The sequence below is a fragment of the Seriola lalandi genome, unplaced genomic scaffold (genome assembly GCF_002814215.2).
Source record: "Seriola lalandi dorsalis isolate HSWRI2012SDOR001 ecotype SW California unplaced genomic scaffold, Sedor1 jcf7180002054916, whole genome shotgun sequence".
Taxonomy (NCBI): Eukaryota; Metazoa; Chordata; class Actinopteri; order Carangiformes; family Carangidae; genus Seriola; species Seriola lalandi.
The window spans coordinates 96,894-108,348 of NW_019525468.1; the positions used below are offsets into that span (position 1 = coordinate 96,894).

At 42.9% G+C, this 11,455-nt stretch overlaps 2 protein-coding genes across 5 annotated transcripts; one reads left to right on the top strand and one right to left on the bottom strand.

The window, feature by feature from the left end:
* Positions 1 to 649: 649 nt before the first annotated feature.
* On the top strand, positions 650 to 7,947 carry wipf3 (WAS/WASL interacting protein family member 3). 4 transcript variants are annotated; one of them, XM_023431081.2, is made up of 8 exons: positions 652 to 963; positions 2,957 to 3,054; positions 3,807 to 3,951; positions 5,162 to 5,323; positions 5,428 to 6,147; positions 6,639 to 6,776; positions 6,877 to 6,978; positions 7,063 to 7,947. In XM_023431081.2, exons 2-8 carry the CDS (start codon positions 2,974 to 2,976, stop codon positions 7,101 to 7,103), a joined length of 1,389 nt encoding a protein of 462 aa, XP_023286849.1. In that variant the 5' UTR covers positions 652 to 963; positions 2,957 to 2,973; the 3' UTR covers positions 7,104 to 7,947. The 4 variants fall into 4 exon arrangements, with proteins under 4 accessions (XP_087025939.1, XP_087025938.1, XP_087025940.1 ...); XM_087169813.1 differs by having other exon boundaries at positions 650 to 963; positions 2,936 to 3,054; positions 6,877 to 7,947; XM_087169812.1 differs by having other exon boundaries at positions 651 to 963; positions 6,877 to 7,947.
* A 522-nt stretch (positions 7,948 to 8,469) lies between these two features.
* LOC111673332 (peptidyl-prolyl cis-trans isomerase FKBP14-like) lies at positions 8,470 to 11,372 on the bottom strand. The gene is made up of 4 exons (XM_023431082.2): positions 11,058 to 11,372; positions 10,648 to 10,799; positions 10,004 to 10,131; positions 8,470 to 9,266 (listed from the first exon to the last, which is right to left on the bottom strand). The coding sequence occupies exons 1-4, from the start codon at positions 11,249 to 11,251 to the stop codon at positions 9,108 to 9,110; spliced, it is 633 nt and encodes a 210-aa protein (XP_023286850.1). The 5' UTR covers positions 11,252 to 11,372; the 3' UTR covers positions 8,470 to 9,107.
* Positions 11,373 to 11,455: the final 83 nt, after the last annotated feature.

An 11,455-nucleotide genomic window follows, 5' to 3' on the forward strand; every position in this document is an offset into this window, starting at 1 on the left:
AAATTATCTTGTTCTGTCTTTTAAAAGGGAGGAGCACGCCTGTGTCACTGCATTCCTCAATCACTGTTGCTGTTTGAGGTGTGAGTATGTGTGTGTGTGTGTGTGTGTGTGTGTGTGTGTGTTTGCCTGCACCATTGGTGTTAATACAAGAAGCTTACGACTGATGCACACCCTATTGACATTGTCATTGTCAAATTTAATGCATTGTCGTTATCATAGCAGCTCTATAATTATGGTGCAATAGGTGAAACACATGGCACTAGTTTCTTTGGAATTGAAAGGGAAACTTGTAATGTCATATTCTCAACACAGGGGGGCGGAAATGTGCCAGCATGCAGCCAAAAAATAGAGTTGAATAGAACTAAAATATACAGAGTTGAGAAGAGAAAATCCATCCAGTAAGATGTTGTTACAGAGAGGCTCTACAGACGTCTTCAGCACTAAGTCAGAACCAGCTCTCACACACGCAAAATGTTTGTTTTAATCCACAGGTGTGATTCAAGGTGAGGGAAAGTTTGTTGGCAACTTCAGCATGGGCTGAGGGGATGACACTGAGCCGAGCGTCCTGCCTCCCTCTCCCTCTCTCTATTGGTCCCGTGTGGAGTAGCCTATGGGGCGTTAAGGTGTGGCCTTGCACTGTGTGCGCCTCCTGCAGCGCACTCACAGGGGGAATAAACCGTAAACAGCCGGACCCATAAAGAGACCATTGTGCCGAACCACAGCTGCATGTTTTCAGCGTCTGCTATGTGGACACAGAAAGCTTCCTGCAGTGTTTTCATATGTTTACAGAAGCTCCTCATGGTTTAGTTATTGGCAGCTCAGACGTTGGAGAAGCGGTGTCCTCATTTGACTAAAAATATCTTGGAAACTTTCGCACTGACCCGCTATGAGAAGCGCACTATGAGGGCAGTATCTCACTGAGGCTTTCCCCGCTAACAGGTGGATTACTGGTATTTTCTGAAGGTAAGCCGAATATAACCGTAACGATGGACTAATTAACAAGCAGACATATGATTGAAAGGTCGTTATAGCCGCTTTTCCTCTTTTTTATTCTTATAAAATACCACAAAGGGTCAATAACAACAGATAAACTTAGTTTCTTTTTTAGAGAACCGTTTACAGCAGACGAACTGCCTTTGTTTTTTTTGTTACTGTCTGTCCAAAGTCATGATACAATTACTAATTTTTTACCTGCCAATGTGTCTCTCAGGTGGATTTTAGGAGGGAAAAACAAAAAGCAGTCATGCCATAACGGATTCATTTGTAGTATTTAGCATTGTTGTGCAAGTTTAGCAAAGAAAAAAGAAAAAATATATCAGGAGGATGGCTAGTGTTAATTCATCATTGTTTGGGATCCTATAGACCCCATTGCTGTATGTGTAAAGAAACAAACAAACAAACAAACAAACAAACAAACAAAGCTTCAAACTAATAAGAGCAAAATGAACCAATTTGTCCTGTTAACATTTTTGTTTTTTCCACTTAACTACAAACTGAGCTTATAGAGGCAAAAAATTAGGAGCATCAGGTATTGTTAACTACATCAAAGAAGTATATTTTAAGTTTTAAACATTATAACAATGAATAGAAAATATATTATTTTATTTGCCAGATGAAAATCTATTGTATTTAACCATGACTGTCTGTGACATGTCTGTGAGACCCCCGACAGAAATAATGTGTCATTTTCTGTTGAGGACGTCTGAGACATGGACCCCAGTCAGAAAATATAGTTACAACCTTTTCCACTGATTCACACAGTAGAAACCCTGAGGGTCTGTGGTCTCATGTAAGCAGCCTTTGTTGCGTGTCTTTGACTCAAAAAGTGTGAGAATTCCTTGTTATGGCTGCAACAGCTGCCAGGTCCAGCTGCCTGTCTGTGTCACTTAAGATCTTCTTTGCTTCAGGATGAACAAGACGTATTACAGGTCAATGAAAACAGCAACTGGTGTGAGAGAGGTGCATTTCCACTGTGTCCCACCTGTTCTGCAGGAGCTCGGCTAACCAGTGTCCAGCGTTGCCCCCTTTATACATCTACGCTGGCAGTGTCACAGAGGCTGCCTGACACAGATATGAAGACAGAAATAGCAATGAAGGACAGTCTGCCAGTTGCATAGAGGGAAACACAACGCATGAGCTTTGCACAAATAGATTAAGAGAAGAGGGACAGATACATAGAGACTCAACAAAAACAGGTTCTGCTCTGTGTTTTATTAAATTTCTGATGAGGATCATGTGCAAATTCCACAGAGAGCTGATTGTGCAGAGACCTCGAGCTGTTTTCTGTCTTTCACCCATAGATTGTTGAGAATTTATGATGTCACGAAGCTGGGTGGAGGTCTCAGTGACTGTCACTAAGGATCATTTACTGGCCAAGTTGCCAACAACGTGTGGAGATTGAAATGTGTTGACATAATCCTGGAAAGTCGTTGTAATGGACACGGGTGCTTCTCACTTTGATTATTAAACCAGTTGCTCTTGAACGCATCCTGCACATAGTTACATGTTCAGTATAAGAGTAAAGAACAATGTGTTTGCGCACTGTAGCATATTCCTGTCTCCTTTCCTTAATGTGTTTTCCACTCACATATAGCAGTGAAGGCCTTTGGTCATTGAGTGACTCAAGGGCAGGGGTCTATTACTTTTCACACAACAAGAACCATTGTTCTTCTCCAAAGTCCTGCCACAGAGCATTGTGGGAAGAAGAGGAGGACACGGGAAGGGGGGATGTTTCAGATTTCTCTGGAAAGGATGGAGCGCTTGCTGCTTCCTGTTTTGCGCTGTACAGTGGTGAAAGCGCTTCCTGTTCGATGGGGAGGGTAGGAGGTCATCGAGTGTGCCCCTTTTCACAGTAGCAGCCTCTGACATGGAGGAGGAAAAAAACCCTAGAAGCTTGTCCAGTGGCTGCGGTGCATGAATTGGATGGTGACTATAGGATGTGCATTGTCTTCTGCAGGTATCTGAGGCCCAGGCATGCCGGCCCCCCCTCCACCCCCTCCACCTCCCCCGGCAGCCCCTCCACCTCCACCGCCTCCCTGCGCTGCCCTGCCACAGGTAAGACTGTGTGCTTGCCTCTCTCTAACTCTCTCTCATGCAGTTGTAAACACTCACTTGTGTCCTTCTCACTAACCATCAACCAAACACCTGGAGGGGGTTATTTGCATTATTGATTGAGGTAGTGTGCACACACACACACACACCCCCACAGGCACGTACACACAAACAAGCACAAACACACACACACACACACACACACACACACACACACACACACACACACACAGACAGCAGACTCTCAGTAGCAGAAGAGTGTTATGTTTCCACAGCAGGCTCATGTTAGTTGAGCTCCTGCTGCCAGCAAACAGGGCCACACTGCAGATACACAGTTCAGCAGCTCTTAGATGAAGCACTAATATGAAGTCACAGTGGATTATGAGAGAAACAGTAATTTAAGATTACCCTCTTCCCTCCTGTTTCTCTTCTCCTTCCCTCAATTTCAAAGTCTTCCCCTACTTCTCTTATCCTTGTCTTTGCTTTCACTGCACCTTCTTTTTTGTATCTGTTTGTTAGAGGAGATGAGGTGAAGCCAAGGGGCTGATGACATACTGTATTCCTTCATTATGTAAAAAGATTATATATATCTAACAGACACAGAATAGTTGCTGATTAATCCTCTGTTGACCCATTAATACTTAGTTTGGGGGGCAAGTGATTGTGCTCTGCTGGTTAGATATAATAGATAAATTCTACTGTAAAAGCACTGGTCAAAGTTATATAAAAGTGCTGTTTTTTTGTCCGTGTGACAGTGTCCGTCTGAGCTTCCTAAGCTCCAGTCTGCTGGTGGAGGAGGAGGAGGAGGAGGAAGGAATGCCCTATTGGCCGACATCCAGAAAGGAACCAGACTTAGGAAAGTCACACAGGTCAACGACCGCAGTGCCCCTGTTGTCGATAGTAAGAGAAACAACCTTAGCGTCTTACCAGAGCATTTACGGACACACTGTCTGTCACACACAGGCTGTGTGTTCAGACACTTAATGGTACTCACATGCTGCTGAGTATCACTTACTCATCCACTCTCATAGTGGAAACACATCGAGTTTAATAATGTGTAGAAACATTTCTGTGATGTATCGGAGTGAAAGCAGATAAGAAGAAGAAATAAGAAATGAGAGAAAGATGGAACGGAAAAAAACGGGAGGCGAGAAGATAGTTTTTAGTTCACAGGGAACATGTTGTGTCTCTCACACAAACACACACACGCAGTCCAGTGCACACTTCAGGAAGGAATGCCCTATAGCAGATAAGGATGCAGACAAGTAGGAAACTACTATATACAGTAGCAAACACAATACACACGACATGCATTGTGTCCCCAGTATATCATAAGCTTAACAAAGAAAGACAGGGAAGTTCTGTAGCATGGGATGTCTAACCTGTTCAATTTTTTCATTTTAAAGTTTGTAGATTGTAAAAGACACATTTCCCCTGTGGATACAATAAACTAAAAATTCAAACTGTGAGGTTAAAGATTACATTGAATATTATGGTTGGTGAAAATTTAGTCACAAACATTCATATCATACTACTACTTTGGTAAATGACTCTCAACTCCCAAACTCTACTGTTTAGTGACTAGATAGCTGACGTATGGGCGGCCAGTGTATTATAGAAACTTTTAGGGATATGTCCATTCAGTTAGTCAGTGAATGAAGTAATCAGCTTAACGTACACAGCTGAAGGCCTGGATGACGGTCAGTGGCACCTGTTGGTCAGTAAATAGCAGTTAACAGTAACAATGTCAGTTACAGTAAGTGTATGAAGCCAGACCAATGGAAACAGACCATGCTGTTGGCCCTCTGGGAGACCAGGCGATTTGGGTGGGGCAAACTTCACTCATGTTCCTGCCTGACCCATTACTTTGATTATCTTAATGTTTTCTTTCCTGAATGAACAACAAAATAAACAACAAAATTCTCACGATCAAAAAAAACCACAGAGCACATGCACATTTCTCACTTCTTCTGAATGAATCAATCAATAAGTGAATGAGTGAGTAATTAAATATGTATAACCTTCCATGATCAGAGTTGATTAATGTATGTTTTTTTGTCCTGTGATTGATACTCACCTGTCACATATTTGAATGTTTGTTTTTCCCCAGAACCCAAGACCAGCACTGGAGATGTATCCAGCAGCGTTGGTGCTTCTCAGGGTTCATCGGGAGGGATGGCACCCATGGGACCCTCTTTGGGTGGGCTATTTGCTGGAGGGTTTCCCACTCTCAGACCTATAGGACAAAGAGACTTAGCAGGCAAGACTCCAGGTTGGTGCAAAATGTCTTCTTCTTACCAGATGTGTGTATTTTCAGTAACCATCTCTGGTTAATGTGACCATCCCAATGACTCCTCATTCATGTGTGTGGTAAAGTGTCTCGCTCGAGCTCATCAGTGTCCCTGAAGCCGCTGTGGAACCCGCCCATGTCACCAGACACAAGCAGCGTCCCCGAGCCTCACAGGACGGCGGAGCACCGGAGCTCCGCCCACCGGACATTTGCTCCTTCATCTTCTGCTCCTCCCTCTCCCTCTCATGGCAGCAGGCACCCACCTCTTTTCGCTGCTTCCTCTCCTCCTCCGACTCCCCCTGCCCATCCCTCTGCTCCTCCTCCGCCTCCCCCACCTCAAGCCTTCCAGGACCGTCCAGCCAACAGGCCTCCGCCTCTCCCCTCCTGCCCTCCCCCTCCCCCTCCATCTCAGGTGACCAAGCCCACATGGCTCCCCATCCAGCACTCCCACCACACCACCATGTCCCAGCCCTCTACTCCGACCCCTCCTCCTCCTCCTCCACCTTTCCAACCTCCCTCCTCCATCCCAGGGGACCGCTCCTCAGGATGCTTCTTCCCTCTGCCCCCCTCTCCGGTCCACTCCGAACCTTCTAGGTTCCCAATCCTGCGGGACAGCCCTCTGGGACCTCCTCCCCCACCTCCTCCTCCCCCTCTCCCGGCTTCTTTCACCCCCACCTGCCCATCCACCCTTCCTCCACCACCGCCCAAGATGGCCCCAGTACCGTCCCCAGCCATGCGCTTTCTGCCACCGTCATACCCCTGCAATGCTCCCACGCGACGGCCACCTGCTGTGCCTAGAAGTGCAGGTAGGTGGACACTTCTCCTTTTCTTTCCAAAACTTACAAATAGCTCCTGTAAACCAAGCTTAAACCTGGAGAGAAACTTTTTAAACAATAACTGCAAGATTTAAAATAATCTAGCTATATGATCATGTAAGACAATGTACAAAAATATGACACAAACACAAAGACGTGACTCTACACCAAATGTTTATGAGAAACAGAGTAGAAATAGTTTTGAGTAATTGTAGCTTTGTTGCTGTTTTTCTGTGTCTGAAACCATCAAGAAAGTACAGGTTTGAAACTGTGGCAGCTGCTGCAGGTAGTCATTAAATCAAATAGAGTATGTGTTGTGTAACTCTGTAGTTTTTTAGCAACATAAAAATCAATGCTGTTTCTCTCAGTAAAGACACTGTGGCCTTGTCGTCTAAGTTGGCATTAGAGACGAGCACATCAGATCTGGTTTTTATGTTGTCACTTTGATTGCTGATGTCTCCTCTCACCACCCCCCATGACAGGTGTGGGCCGGCTGGCTCCTCCTCCAGCTCCTCCGGCACGTTCTCCCACCACTGAGTTGTCCACCCGCATTCCTCCCCCTCCCCCTCCACCCCCCCTGCCCCCATCCAGTCTTAGGAATGGACACCTGCACAGCCTTGGTGAGACTCAACATTTTCCCACAAGAACAAGTTTGCAAGATAAAAGTGTCTTACATAAACTATCTAACTATCTCACTGTATCTTCACTCTGCTCTGGCAGATGATTTTGAATCCAAGTTCCAGTTCCACCCTGTTGAGGATTTACCTCCTCCTGATGAATTCAAGCCTTTCCCTCGGATCTACCCCAGCAAAGAAAACAGAGGTAGCAGCCCAGCACCAACTTCACCCATGACGTCTGTTTCCTCTATTGAGTTGTCTTTTAATATCATCTTTCCTCCTCTCGCAGTGAACCCCAAACCACCTGGGATCCGGACACACCTCAGATGAGTCAGGCCTCACCCTGTTCTTTGTCCCCCACACACACAGCAAAAAGACTCTGTGTTCCACTTTGTTCTTGTGACAGCTCATGACAATCACATAATTGCCATGGACTTATTTGGATGCAAGCCCTTTGTGTGATTTGTTTGTGTTCAGTGTATAAGTATGTGATACAGTATGTGAGTGTCAAACAGGCTCCCGCCTTATACTGACTATGTGACCTCTGACCTTTTCCAGTGTGGAATGTTTTGAATGTGTGTGTGGAGGAGGATGGCTCTCCCTACTCATACTCATAAGCTGCAGACAGACTCTACACACACACACACTCCAAGGAGAGTGTCTTCCAGTAGCTATATTTAACATGGCTCTTGACACAGTTTTTAACAGCTTAAGCATTTCAGTATCTACATACGGAATAGAAAATTCTGATTTTATGTCTTGAGAGTTATCAATTTGTCTTCATACATACAGTAGCACTTTTAAAGTCGGAAGTAAACCCACAAACATTATTAAACACCTAGTTTTAAAATAGTACAGCTCCTTTAAAAACAGATATATAAAAAAGGTCACCTAGCAACAACCTCTGTACAAGGGGATGCTCCATTAGCACTTGTATAAATGCGTTACAACATGCTCTAATAATGCTACATTTTTAAACTGATGCTTTAATGCTTGAGCAAAATGATTCTGTCTGTATCTGTATGTTTTCCTCCTATAGAGCCAACAAGTCAGCCTAATTTCAATTTAAAACTCACTGTGAAAACGGCATTGCAAGTGAACAGTTTTCACTATTCACTTGCACAACAGGGTATGCTAACTTTTGGGGGGGTCATAAATAATTGTGCATACAGTATATTGGTGCTCTTGTGTGTTTATGTGACTGTTTTCTAAGTACCAAAATGATCTACAAAAATGTAAAAGCAAATGTGATGTGAAAATGACTTACATTGTGAAGAGTATGGGAATGCATCTGTTTTAGGTTACACAGGTGTTGTCTTTTATAAATAGATGAGTGAGGTATACCGTTTCCTGTCCCACATTGTAGTAACTAATGCTAACACCTGTGAAGACAGTGCCACCTGCTGGTTCAATGTGTAATGTATTACAAGGTGTGTCACCCCCCCCCGTCCCTTCACATGATTGTTTTCTGGGGCATTTATTTATGTGAGTTTGAAAATTAGGATAAAACTGCACATACATTGATGTAATGGATCAGAACTGAACAGTATATCCTTTCAGCACTGACACTACAGTGTATGCATGAGCAATGAACCTTTCTCACGGATAGTCTGACTTCACAGGTGTGAAGTCTAATAACAATAATAATAGCAGGGCCACAGCCTCAGTATTGTGCATAGCAAATGACTGGGACCAATTGAATTGAATGGAGCTTTAATGTCATCAGTTGCACCTCTTGTCCTGCTGAGAGTCATAATATCCGTTATGAAAAAACCCAATTATACCCTGAAAAGTCCTTGTTTATTGCTTAATAAAAAATGAAAAATATCTACACACATAGTTTAGTTAATAATAATAAAACATGAGGCTGATCAAATACCCTTTTCTTTCAAAATGTACCTATAAATGTTAAATTGCATAAACTGGGAACATTTTATAAAAGAAACAAACATTAGATTTCCCTTGAGGGAACCTCATATACACTGAACTGCTAAAAATCCAAATACAGTCTTGAAAAGTTATATGCAAGATGAGTGGAATGTTACCTTCTACCTTTTGGTATAGGAAGTATTCAAGGGTGTTAAGTTAGAGATGTCAAGATGACAGTGGTCACAAAAGGTGCAAACTTGGTTGTTTGCTACTCAAAGAGGTAAACACACAAAAAGGCAAAGATTTGCTGAGGTGAAATATCACTAAAAGTAGCAAACTAACAAACTCACTGGCTCAAAACCCACTACACACAGCTTTAGGCAAAGCAAACACAAAGCTTCTATAAAAAGATGACCTGAGAGAATCTTTGCAATAAACCCTGCACCAAAGTGAGTCAGTGAGACTTTAAAGTTCATCATGCTTGTAAGTGAACTCCCTGGAGGATATGAATCCGTCTTTGTTCTCATCCTCTTTGGCAAAGATATCCTCCACCATGTTCTCATGTAGCGTGTCGTTGGGAGGGTAGCCATGACGCTCAAACTCCTTCCTCAGGTATTCTTTGACCTGGCAGATCGAGTAAGAGCAGGACAGGCAGACTTCAATTTGACGACGATTTGTAACAAAAACAACTTTTGTACTATGTGGAGACAAATCCAGTTATGTCCTTAGAATACAGGATAAAGAAATGACTGTGAAATAGGGAATACTAAATTTTTAACTCAGGCATCTACAGTTTGGTCCAATTCAATAATATCTCTGTAAAACAATATACCTGCAGATTACTTCTATTTTTAGGATATTACTTTTAATGCTTTTGCATCTTATTTTCTCATGTCTTGACATTTCCTTAAAAACTTCCAATTTGACTTTATAGAAAATTTTTAATGACTGACAGTCCATGCTGATCTTCTGTTTCAACTACAGTTAGTAATTATGTTGGGAATATATATATATATATAGCTGGTCTAGTTATTAACTCCATCAAGGAGGTTATGTTTTGACTTGTGTCTGTTGGTTTGTTGCAAAAACTACTGATCCAGGGATGAACCCATTAACTTTTGGTGTGGATCCAGTTAAAGAAGTGGATCAAGACATATTTAATCTCTTTCTTTAACAATGTGAAAGAGGGCATTGTTTGACATTTTCATCAAATTTCTCAGGAAAAAATGTATGGATCTTGATCTAAAAATAATTTTGCCATAGTATTGAGATCCATGATTTTGTACAGTTTCTTGCAGATCCTTTTACTTTAAGTCAAAGTGTTTGATGAGGACATGACATAATGCAATTCTTGTCTATACCTCATGTTTGGAGAGTTTCCAGTCATCGTTGAGGTCCATCTCCTGGAAGGACTCATGTGATCTTGGTCCATTTCTGATCTCAAGCACCTCGATGATGAAGGTCAATGTGCTTTCAGGTGGGATCTTACCTGTTAGAGGATAAGACCACAGGACAAAAGATCAACTAAAACCGAGACTAGATCCAGTCTAAGGATTCCATAAACATGCGTCAATACTGAGAGCCAGCTGGTTTGGTCACTTGCTCTTAAATATGTGAGAGGTAAGCTTGAATTAAGTTGTATAGTAGTTATAGGTATATAGTTATACATCATTCAGCTTTTGTTCTCATAGCAAAGGTAACAAAGGTGCAGAAGAGACAAGATAATACTGGTTAGTGTGGTGTGTGCTTACCAGGACAAGGCATACTAAAGTTCACATGCTCCATGTTGAGAAAAAATGGACTAATATTACTGAATGAAACCTTCATTCAGTGTGGGAGTCCTAAAAAGCCATTCAGAACAAGACAGTTTTACATATAAACATGCATAATATATTTATATCGCATATTGTTTACAACCACAAGCATTTCTAAGAAGAGAGTGCAATGTATCTGAATAACTGCATGCAGTCCGGTGTGCATGCATATGGACACAACACTACAGTACCTTTCCCTTCCTTCCCATAGGCCAGGGCTGGAGGTATGACCAGTTTCCTCTTCTCTCCAGCGCACATGTCCTGCAGACCTTTATCCCAGCCTTGGATCGCCTCTCTGATGCCCAGTGTGAACCACATTGGCTGCTTGTCACCTTGGGCTCGACTGGTGGATGGTAGGAAGAAGTTTATATCTCAAAACCGCTCGACATTGTTGTATCACGTGACCATAGGTAGCAGCGTAACCAAGGAGATTCATTACACACGCGCACTGATATGAAAACAAACAGTGACACTGATTTTAAAAAACAATTTAATGTCTAACTTTGATGAATTCAATAGCTTGCATTTTTCAGACTGAGGAAGACGAATAATACCAGACTACTTCCACGAAAACAACGGGTTGTAAGACTGTCAAACTTACCTCGAGTGAAACATGGTTCCATTCTCAAAGTATCCCTCATGATGCACCAGCAGGATGTCTCCATATTTTGACTTGCGGTGGCAGAGAAATGGTCTGTACATAACTTCTATGTTCACCTCAGCTTCAGGCAGCTTTCCCCCGCTGACAGACGCCAGCAGGGAGGAGCAGAGCCAGCTCAACACGGTCAGCAGCATGCCACCACACTCAGCGTTCAGGAGAAACAACAGGATAAACGCACAGAAAGCTAAAAAAGTTTGTTACAAAGGTGCAAAGCCAGAATCGAGGTGTGCAGCTGGCCCTCTACGTGGCAGTGACGTTTCATCATACAAGTTGATCCAGAGCCGTTTCCTCTGATTGGTTGCTTTTCCTCTTTAATCCCGCCCACAGACACTCCCACT

Coding starts and splice junctions, on each gene's coding strand:
- wipf3 (XM_087169813.1), top strand. CDS start 2,974: ATGCCGGCCCCCCCTCCACCCCCTCCACCTCCCCCGGCAGCCCCTCCA. Junction 3,952..5,161: donor CAGTGCCCCTGTTGTCGATA/GTAAGAGAAACA, acceptor GTTTTTCCCCAG/AACCCAAGACCAGCACTGGA. Junction 6,777..6,876: donor TGGACACCTGCACAGCCTTG/GTGAGACTCAAC, acceptor CTGCTCTGGCAG/ATGATTTTGAATCCAAGTTC.
- LOC111673332 (XM_023431082.2), bottom strand. CDS start 11,251: ATGCTGCTGACCGTGTTGAGCTGGCTCTGCTCCTCCCTGCTGGCGTCT. Junction 10,800..11,057: donor GGAACCATGTTTCACTCGAG/GTAAGTTTGACA, acceptor ACCATCCACCAG/TCGAGCCCAAGGTGACAAGC. Junction 10,132..10,647: donor CTATGGGAAGGAAGGGAAAG/GTACTGTAGTGT, acceptor ATCCTCTAACAG/GTAAGATCCCACCTGAAAGC.